Source organism: Echinops telfairi, unplaced genomic scaffold (genome assembly GCF_000313985.2).
Source record: "Echinops telfairi isolate 266 unplaced genomic scaffold, ASM31398v2 ScPeMD7_2;HRSCAF=8, whole genome shotgun sequence".
NCBI classification, from domain to species: domain Eukaryota; kingdom Metazoa; phylum Chordata; class Mammalia; order Afrosoricida; family Tenrecidae; genus Echinops; species Echinops telfairi.
The window spans coordinates 31,339,994-31,351,258 of NW_022103898.1; the positions used below are offsets into that span (position 1 = coordinate 31,339,994).

General features: G+C 40.8%; 1 protein-coding gene across 1 annotated transcript in view; it reads right to left on the minus strand.

The window, feature by feature from the left end:
- The window catches only part of CFAP54 (cilia and flagella associated protein 54), a 390,102-nt gene that overhangs the window by 138,496 nt on the left and 240,341 nt on the right, over positions 1 to 11,265 (minus strand). The window contains exons 49-53 of the mRNA XM_030886291.2: positions 9,784 to 9,889; positions 6,060 to 6,207; positions 5,120 to 5,277; positions 4,260 to 4,439; positions 4,032 to 4,158 (exon numbers count right to left, since the gene is read on the minus strand). Of these exons, the coding sequence (XP_030742151.1) occupies positions 4,032 to 4,158; positions 4,260 to 4,439; positions 5,120 to 5,277; positions 6,060 to 6,207; positions 9,784 to 9,889 (719 nt within the window). The remainder of the gene's footprint in view (positions 1 to 4,031; positions 4,159 to 4,259; positions 4,440 to 5,119; positions 5,278 to 6,059; positions 6,208 to 9,783; positions 9,890 to 11,265) is intronic.

Sequence of the window (11,265 nt, forward strand, 5' to 3'; positions counted from 1 at the left end):
AATTTGAGAAGCTGGTTTGTGTTGCGACCTGAACTATGGTCTGAAAGATGAAGTAGAGTATCTCAAATTCTAGATGAGATAATAATAAAAGGAAATTATACAGGAAAAGACAATAGACTTGTAAGACAGAGCCAAAACTTATACATAATAACAGTCAACGTATGAGTCTTGCTTACGGTGAGCCAGGCACTGTTCTAGGCATTTAATTCACACAAAATCCATTTGCAGGGTCCCTGCACTGATTGAGTCTCCAGTGAATCACCTTGACCCCAGTCTAGTAATATGAGTGGTCCAACTATCAGACAAAGAGCACGGAAAGTGGATGGCAGGAGCTGCAGGGTGGCGGGAATGGAGCGCCTTGTCACGTGCGCTCCCCTTTGACCCATTTTTTGGCCTGTTTTAATTTATTCTGTTTTTAAAAATATATCATCTTTCTTTTCTATGGAGGGTTTGCTCAGTTTGATTTGGTCAATTTTGCAGGGTTCTTTTAGTTTTTTAATCTTCATTTTGTAGGTTCTTCTGTATAGGGAATTCGGAATGGGTGCATCAATTATGACAGTAACTGGGGGAATGGAAGGGGTGGTTGGTGGGAAATGGGGGATCAACAGCAATGGGTACAAGAAATTGTTCCAAATGTGACTGTACTATTGAATTGTATGATATGTTCACTATATTTCAATAAAACTATTAAAATAACATTTAAAAGCTGCTTATATAAAAAATAGAATACAAAATTATCAGTATCCTACACATCTGTGTGCTTAAACTGATATGTATTGGCCACTTTGCATCAGACAATCATATAGCATAGCTCTGGTGGTAATGACAAATTCAAGAACAGATGTCATATTCATCATTAAAAAGAAAAGTTCAAGATTGTATTGACGTGCAATGTTGTTTGTGATAGGACAATATCTATATGCCCAATGACTAGGATAACCAGTTAATACAAGTATAATTCAAATATACGTACCAAACTATAAAGCTAGTGATGAAGAAATAGAAGGTTTTTACCAACTCTGTCAGTCTGAAATTGATCATGCATATCAAACTGCATTAAAATTACTGGTGATTGGAATGCAAATGTGAGAAATAAAGAGGAAGAATTAAGAGTTGGAAAATATGACATTAGTGATTGAAAAAATGGTGGAGATCATGTGACAGAATTCAGTAAGACCAACAATTTCTTCACTACAGTTCCTTTTTTCAACATAAACAGCAGTTCTACACATGGGCCTGGCCAATCGGAATCAAATTGACTACAGCTTTCAGAAGAGCCTATAGACAATCTCAATACAATCAGCCAAAACAAGTCAGGGGAAACTTTGGGAAATACCATGAACTGCTCATATTAGCGTTCAAGTTGAAGGTCAGTAAAATGAAAACAAGGTCACAAGAGCGAAAACATAGCTTCGAACATATCCCGCCTGAATTTAGAGCCCATCTCAGGAACAGGTTGGCACAGTGCCCTCTTTCAGCCAAAGACCAGATGAGTTGGGAGAGGATATCAAGAATATCGCACATGAAGAAAGCAAAAGGTCAGTGAAAACACAGGAAAGAATAAAAGACCCAAGTGGTTGCTCTAAACCAAGGGTTGGGACAATTTTGAGATGGAAGAGCCAATTCTATCCCTCATAACAATGCTAAAATTATTTGAAGGCCATAAACATATTTTCACAAATAAACAAAATCGCCATTATCTGAATAATATCCTTTCAATGTTTTAAAATTTTACTTCAGAGACACATGCATGTACCAAAAGAGCTGAACATGGCTCGGGAGCCCCAGGTGGCTGACCACAGCTCCAGAGCCTGGAGAAGCCAACTCCAAGGCAAGTAATAGTGAAGTTACAGAGCTAAATAGAAATCTTGAAAAGGCGATCAAGAATACAAAGCGTATCATAAAAATAAAATGTACAAAGACCTGAAGTCAGGAAAAACAAAAAAGGAAGAACATAGCAGCATTTCTCAACTGAAAGAACTGGAGGAAAATGAAGCCTCGACTTGAACTATTGAAGAGCTGTGGGCAATAAATTGAAAGATTCAGGAAGCATCAAAAAAAGCAGGATGTGATTTCAAGAGGCAGGAGATGATCAAGAAACAATGCCACTGAAGGAAGAAATCCAAACTGCAATGAATGCATTAGCCCCAAAAAAAAAGCCTTCAGAAATTGATGGAACATCAATTGGAATGTTTCAAAATATTCACACAGTGCAGGATACAGTCATTAGTCTATGCCAAGAGAGATGGAAGACAGGCACCTGGCCAACTGACAGAAAGAGATCCATTTTTGTGTCCATTCCAAAGAGAGGTGACCTAACAGAGTGAGGACATTGTCAAACGCTGTCATTAACATCACATGCAAAAAAATGTTTACTGAAGATAATTTGAACACAGTTGCGGTATACATCAACAAGAAGTTGTTAGAAATTCAAGCCCGATTCAGAAGAGGATGTGGAATGAGAGATATTCATCTGATATCAGATGGATCCTGGCTGAAAGCAGAAAGTACAAGGAAGTCTGAGGTTGTCTGAGATTTGGTTGAGGTTCCTGGTCCAGCCAAGTTGACACAGATGTTCTGTTCTGTTCCGTTTTATGGACTACACAAAGGCATTTTATTGTGTGGACAATAACAAACTATGGAAAACATGGCAAAGAATGGCAATTCAGAACATGTAATTGTGCCCATGAAGAACCTATAATAGACCAAGAAGCAGTCATTCAAACAGAATATGGTAGATTGAGTGGTTTAAAACCAAGAAAGGTATATATCTAGGTTGTATCCTTTCAATATATTTATTCAAGCTGTGTGCTGAACAAATAATCTGAGAAGCTCAACTATATGAAGAAGAATGGAAGACTGTGACACCGGAATCGAAGGAAGGCTCCTCAAAACGCAGGCTATGCTTGCTGGAATTGAAGAGCACTGCTGATGAAGACAGAAGACTGGAGCCCACAGCATGGATTACAACCCAATGTAAAGAAAAGAAACCCTCACCTATGGACCAATATACCACATCCTGATACAGAGAGAATCACGTGGAGTTGCCAGTGATCTCGTTTTACCTGGATCCACAATAAAACTTAAGGAAGCAGCAGTCAAGGAATCAAATGACATATTGCATTGAACAAGCCTGTGGCTTGTTCCACACTTCTTAAAGTGTGGAAAGGTGTAGGTGGCCTTCTGAGAATTAAGGGGTGGTGTGCCTGACTCGAGTCATATTTTCAATCATCTCAATATACATGGTGATGAATAAGGGAGATCAGAGAATTCATGCTTTTGAATGATGCTATTAATGAAGAATATTGAAAGTACCATGGACCATGAGAGAAGAAGCAAATCTGTCTGGTAGGAAGTAAAGCCAGAATGCTCCTTACAAGAGAAAATAGCAAGACGCCAGCCCCATAGTTCGAACACGTTATCAAGAGAGACTAGACCCTGGAGAAGGACATCATGCTTGGTGAAAGAGAGGGTCAGTGAAAAAGAAGAAGGGCTCAAGGAAATGGATTGACTCAGTGACTGTCACTACGGGCTCATAGCTAAGAATAATTATGAATAATGGTGATGGATATTCAATATTCTTCAACAGTGCCATAGTGAAAACGCACCAGTTCTTCTCTTGTCTCCCTCATTCATTGTTCACCCTCTACACGTGTATGAATTGATCGAAAATACTATGGCTTGAGTCTGGTGTACCTTAGTCTGCAAAGTGACATGTTTGCTCTTTCACACTTTAAAAAAATAGATCTTGTGTAACAGATTCATTCCTACATATGTTTGTGTACTTGTTTATTTATGCCTCTGACTCTAAGAACAAGGACTATATCAGTTTTAAATTCCAGAGAGTTCCTAGGATCTCAGAGTATGGCACATTATAGGTGACCAAAACTATTGGTTGAATAAATGAAGTCTGAGTATTAGGAATACCATCCTATTTAAATAAACTCTTATTTCAATAAAGCGCCTGAAAATAACTTCATCTTTTACCCTTCCACCTTTGAATCTGGTATAAATTATACTTAAAGTCTTACCGATTCTCATTTTTATTTTGGCCAATAGCATGACATGAGGAAAATAGATATTTTTCAAAGGCTGCAATGGATTTGCATATTCAGTGCTTGATACTGGAAATTCAATTGTTTCTCCCAAAGTTAGCATCTATCAACAAAACAAAACATTGGAGTGAACAATTAATGTGCACTGGGATAAGAAAAGAAGTAGGAAATTAAGTCTCTAAATCTGCTTCAAAGCACCCTCACCTGTTCAATAAGAAGGTTGTGAGATCGATTCAACAAAATTAAAAGATCTGTTTTTGAAGAGGAGGGTTCCTTGAATTTCTCCATTTTCGTTAAGTCATCCAGCAAAAGTAAGCTTCTCGCCAGGGTTAAACGAGATCGTGGAGAAAGAAAGTGATTTCCTTCAAGCAAATGTATTATATCCTATCCAAAAAAAAAAAAAAAAGGAGAATAATTCATTTTGGTAGAATTGTGGTAATTAGGAATTATGTCAACTAGACACTCCTGGCTCAGGGTGGAGTTAAACCTGTCAATCAGGCCGCAGCCTGATGACACCTTCTTGGTGTTCATCAATCTTTTGGTAGAGGAGTGAGAGACACTGGGTACTCCACTCTCTCCTTGCCCCTCTGCCTGCTGAAACTCTGCCTACCTTGAGTGGTGGCCCGCTGTGGGCCACTGGACCCTGAACGCTATTGGCATCCTGCCTGTTTCCACCAAAGTGGATGCACATGACTCTCCACCCACCAGCCTATGATTTTTCTGCTTCCCAGTTCACCATTCTCTATCACTGGCACATGGCAACGTGAGTCTGAAGAGGGACTTATGGACTAACATGGGACTGACGGATGGACTTGAGTTGGACTGGGCTTCTTGACATATAATTACTTCTTGAAATAACATTCTTTCCTATACATAGATGAATGCCACTGGACTGGTTTCTCTAAACGACCTGGCCTAACACAAGTACCATTTCCACTTTAGTGAAAGAAGAGCTGATCGTGTTGATTGCTACAGATTCAGCACCTATCAAAAATACAACCTCCTCCTATATTCTAATTGGAATCTCCCACTGAGTACAACTGTAAGCTGGACTTCTTTCGTACCTGAAGGTTTTTGATGATGTCTGCTTTTAAGTGTTTTTCTTGCAGGCCAAGGATTACCGCTTGCATCAGGAATTCAGCCTGTAGCTCCTCGTCGCCTGCGTTCTGGGCCTCCATGAAGGCTTCCTTGATGAGGCTCACACAATCTGTCATATCATTTTCTGCAAGAAATGCAGTTATTTAAAATGCCTTGTCTAAGTTAAAACATATATATTATCCATAGTTATCACAGTGATACTGTGTAGGTTAGAAAAACAGACAGGCATAAAGACTGAAAACAAATAGACTCTACATTGAACATTAATAAGATACGTGTTATATGCTGGAGGGAGCAGTTACCTTAGGGTTTTTCTATTGCTGCAAAGGAAAAATGTTATTCCATGGGGTCATGAATTTGGGGAGATGGACAGAGATGGGTGGATAAACAGGTATACAAACAGACACTGAAATAACTCGTGGCTATAAGAATTTACATACACCAGGGCTTTATCTAAGAACTTTGCAAAGCTTAATCCATTTAATAATTCTGATAGCAAACCTCTAAGGAAGGTGAAAGCAATTATGATCTCCATTTGACCGAGGAAGACCCTGAGCCATTAGGAGAGTCAGAGAATTGGCCGAGCTCACACGGCAGTTAAGTGCAGTAGCCAGCATTTGACCCAAAGTGGAGTGGCTCTGAAGTGTGCTCTCAAGCTCTGCCCTAAGCCACCTGCCTCGATGACAAGGTGACCTGAGGTTTTGAAATCCCCTGGCCTGTTCTGCGTATATTTAGACAACATAGCCCATTTTTAGTGATATAATGGATATAGTGATATAATGGAAAATGACCATTCCTATTCAATAAACTGCTCAAGCAAAAAATTTTAAAGTGTGAATGTTCCAGTGGAGCATATCCCAATAAAGCCCGGCCGCCTGAGCGCACTGACGAACAGGCCGATCATACCTTTCACGATGACGATGCCACGGACCTGTGCGGTGAACGCAGTCACCAGCGCTAAGCGGCACCTCAGCCACAGGTGGATGTTGAAGTATTCTCGGGAATTTAGGGAAGTCGGATCTAAAAATTCATTATTATCTTTATTTTCCGTGCTCTACGAAAAATCAAAAGGATGGTTATTTTCCTATTTGGTAATGGCAAACTTGTGGCCTAACACTACCACTATAGGTCACTTGAGTTAGGAGAAGTATTTATTACCATTGAACAGTATCTGATTTTCATCTTTAAAAATTATTTTGAGCGCTCTACAAAATATTAAAAATATACAAAGCAGCCATACTCAAAAATAAATAACACCTCTCACAGTCTCCTATTACTTCTTGGTATACTGCTTGTCAGTTTTTCTTTTTCTCTGTGTGCCCATTGATGAAATACAGTTTTTCCATTGCAATGATAAACCGGCATTTCCCATATCATCCAAGTTTTTGTAAATGTCATTTCAAGGACTGAAGATGAGTGTCCACCGTAATAATCATTCGTGGTCATCCTAGCTGAGTGTTTAGTCTGTGCCAGGCACTGTGCCGCATGCTTTGTTGACATGTTCTCATTTACCCCTCCAACAAGCCAAGGGGGCTATTGGTATTGCCATGGCACAGACAGGAGTGCTGAGATCTAGAAAGTTTACCTGTCTACCCGCCTGCTTCCAAACACCAAAGCCCACTGCCATCCAGACAATTCCATCTTTCATAGCAGCCGCACACGGAGTTTCTGCGACTGTGAAGCTTTACCGGAGCAGCCAACCTTCTCCTGCGGATCGGCTGTGGGCATCAACCACCAACCGTGTGGTTAGTAGCCCAACATCTAATGCAGCGCATCATGGCTACCACTCATTCTATTTGGGCAGAAGTGATATTTAAACTTTTGCCTTTGGAAATTAGAGGCCGCCATCTTAGCGGACTGTATTACATGGCATACAGGGCTGTGTCCGAATGCTCTATGAGCAATGGTTGACATTTTCCTTAGGACACATTAAGGAGTCCTGATAGCACAGTGGGATATGCAGTGGGCAGCTAGCCACGAGATCGGTGGTTCAAACCCACCAGTTGTTGAGCTGGAAAAAGATGAGGTCGTCTTCTCCCATAAAGTCTTAGAAACCTGAAGGGCCAACTTCTACTCTGTCCGATAGGGTTGCAATGAGTTGGAATCAACTCAGTGGAGGTGAATTTGGCTTTGAATTGCATTTGGAATGAAACATTAAGGATCCCCGGGGATGTCAGGGTTGAAGCATTGGACTGTTAACCTCAAGGATGTCGCTTCCAACCCAGCCTTTGGGAGAGAAATGAAGCTGTCTACTCGGATTTACAACCTTGGAAGTTCTATGGAACTATAGGGTCACTATAACTCAATGCAGTGTGTTTTGGTTTTGTTTTTTATACCTAGAGTCAGAGCTATTGCAAATTTAGTTTAAGGGGGGTTTTTCCCAGTGGAATCAGTCTTACAGACTTTGATTGACAAGAAACCTGTAAAATCATTTTGATTTTGAATCCCTGCTTCTTCTAGGAATTCCCTGCTAAGGCACCCCAGCCAGGCATCATCTCCTAACCAATCGGCCATGCCTTCCATCAGATAGAAAGAGCACTGGTCGCGCTCTCAGCTAAGTGCTAACCCCAGAGCTGGTGATCCAAACGCACCTGCTCCTCCGAGGGAGAACGATGAGCCTCTTTGTTCCCATAAAGGTTTACAGCCTCACGAACCCTCTAGAGCAGTGGTTCTCAACCTTCCTCATGCCGCGACCCTTTCATACAGTTCCTCACGTTATGGTGACCCCCCAACCATAAAATTATTTTCATTGCTATTTCATAACTGTCAGTTTGCTACTGTTATGAATCGGGCAACCCTTGTGAAAGGGTCATTCGACCACCAAAGGGGTCGCGAACCACAGGTTGAGAACCGCTGCTTTATGGGATCACTATGAGTTGGAATAAGAAGCTCTGTGATGTAGTGGGTTATGTATGGCGCTGCTAACTCCTACGTAAGCAGTTCAAATCCACCAGGTGCTCCTGTAACGATTTGTAGTCCCAGAAACCCAAAGGTGGGGTTCTGCTCGGACTTCTAGGGCTGCTATGAGTCAGCACAGGTGAGACGGCATGAGTGGCTGAAGGAGGCTCGAGCGAGGGTGGGTGTTGTCTAGTTGCCCTTGAGTGGATTCCCACAGGAAGAAGGGAGTGAGTGGATGGCTCCTGAGAACAGAGTGAGTGCTGAATGAGGCTCAGAGAAAGGGCAGTGATTCTTTGTCAGGGCAGACTGAGTACGGAGGCGTCTGGCAGTTCAGATTAGCCTCTCAAGGCCTCGATTTCTTGTTACAATTGAAATGCTCACGCCCCAAGTCTAAGTTAGGGTTTCCAACCTCAACAAGATTGACATTCTGAGCCAGACAGTTCTTTCTTGGGGGGCGGTGGGTGCATTGCAACATTATTTAGCAGCATCCGCTAGATGGCAGTCATACTTCTCATTGTGACAACCACCCACTAAAAACTCCAAACTCCCAAGGAAACTCACTGCCATTCAGTGGATACCTACTCAGGGTGACCCTATAGGACAGGGTAGAACTCCCCTGTGGGTTTCTGGGGCTGTAAATCTTTAGGGTACTAGAAAGCTCTAGAAAGCTTCATCTCTCTCCCAGGGAGCAGCTGCTGGGTTCAAACGGCTTGACCTTGCAGTCAGCAGGCCAATGTACAACCCACTACATGCTTTTAAGTAAACTTAGACTCAAGGCAACTCCGTGTGTGTCAGAATAGAAGTGTGTTCCCTAGGGCTTTCAATAGTGGTTGTTGAGCAAAGAGACTGCCAGGCCTTTCCTGCATGTTCTCTGCAAGTGGACCTGAACTTCTGACCTTTGGACGAGAAGCTGAGCACATAGCTATTTGTACCATCCAGGGACACCAACACATCTTTAGACATTGCCAAGTATCTCCTGGGAGGCAAAATCACCCCCTGTTGCGAACCATTGTTCGATGTTCATTTTCAGAATTAGATTGCTTTCTAGTCCTTTAATTGCTTTTAATATAGTAAAGAAATGAATCTCTGTGAACAATTAGCTTTGTTAATTTGTAATTATGCTAGACATTAGCAATTTTATTAGTAAAGCTTAAAATAATGAGCATGGATTTTATGTGATGAATTTTCATATTTTAATTCCATATAACCCTGGATTGTTAAATTACTTTGCCTTAGCCCAGTCCAATAAAATGCCAAGGAGTTTATGATATGGGTTGTCAAATGCATTTAAGAGCTTAAGTGTGGGAGAATCTAACCATCAAGGAGCCAAAAGAGGAAGTAGCAGAGGTCACATTGTCTGTGCTAAAGTCGTCATTTGAAAGGAAAATGAAGAGCAAGTTTTGTGAAACACTTTTATTTGCTAGTGAGATCGGAACGAGACTCCTCGAATGGTACGCCTGCATGGAACGTGAGTGATTATTAAAGTCTATCGGCTCATAGACGAGATTATATGATTTTTAAAAATGAAAGCCCTGCCCCAATTTATAGCAGTTCATAAATGATGGAAATGGGACTGAAATACCGATCTTTGACACCAGGGCTGTTTTTCTCTTTTGTTTTGTTTTTCCTACATCACCCCTTTGCTTCATCCAAATAATTAGATAATTTCCCAGCATGCTGACAGTTTTTATATAATAAATATTATAAATATAAGCATTAAATTCATACATACCGAAGATAGTGAAGGAGAGGAATCCTTTGCATCAACTGGCACTGCTTTGTTTTTAAAAATTTTTGAATCCTGGAGGAGTTTGAGTGTGGAAAGTACTATTGCAGCACTAAAAAGAGAATATATTTTAAGTTATTTTTTTAATCACTGCCATTCATTCTAGTCAGATGCATAATAACCCTACAGTACATAATAAAACTGCCCATTTGAGCTTCTGAGACTCTTTACAGGAGTAGAAAACCTCATCTTTCTCTCAAGGAGTAGCTGGTAGTTTTGAACTGTTTTGACCTTGAGGTTAGCAGCCAAAAACATAACCACTATGCCACTAGGGCTCCTTTTAATGTTCTTAGTTCTACACATAAGACATTTGTATGTTATTCCCTTACTCCCAAACAGTGCTCTAGAGCTAATTTATCTAGGTAATTTCCGACTGAAGCCCAGCTTATAGTACAGAGGGCAGGCCATAATAAAAACTCAACAAGCATTGTTAAGTGAAAATGAGTAAATGAAAGAATAAGTGAATTAACTTTTCTAGGATCTTAAGTAAAACTTAAAGTGATTATTGACAAATGCTATTAATAAAAATGAGCCCATAAGTATTTTATATGCATCATAATCTGGAGTCCCCAGATTTTTGGTTTTTCACTTTTTGTTCTGGTTTGGGCTCAGCTGTGTAAGTTGACAAAGCAAATCATTTCATGACACTGATTGCAACCCCACAGTGTGCCAGCACTCCTCCCACTTCAACCCTGGATAGTCTGTTCTGTCCTCTTTCCTACCCCATCCTGCCTCTGACTTTGTCCCCAATCAAATTCTGTCCTTTTGGTCTCTTGTGGTTGATTTCTCCAAGATGTTATTGTTTTCCTTATAACACCAATAAACAAACTTGCTGCCATGGAGTTGATTCCGACTCAGAGTGACCCCATAGGAATGGGGGGAACTGAGGCTCGAGAGGGGCTGCTGCCCTCCCACCTTATCTCTTCAAATAGTCCAGCTTCTTGGATTATTTGCTCAGTGTAGATCAAGAAGAGTAAAAAGATAAAACCTGATGCACATCGATCCTGATTTTAAACCATGCCCTAACTCTTGTTCTGTGGAAACTACTGCCTCTTGATCTACGTACAGGTTCCACAGGAGCACAATGAAGTTTTATGGAATTTCATTCTTCTCAATGCTACCCATAGTTGGTTATGATCCACACTGTTGAATGCCTTTGCATAATCAATAAAACACAATTAAACATTTTCTGGTATACCCTCTTTGAGCCAAGAGCCATATGCAATTAGCAATGATACCCCTGGTTGGAAAATAACAATCTAGCTTGAATTTCTGGTGGCTCCCTGTCAATGTACAGCTTCAACCATTGTGAATGATCTTCAGCAAAATGTCCTTGCAAGTGATGTTAATGATCTTGTTTGATAATTTCCATATTTGATGTTCTTGGAATGGGGACGAATATAGATCTCTTCCAGTCTGTTGGCCAGG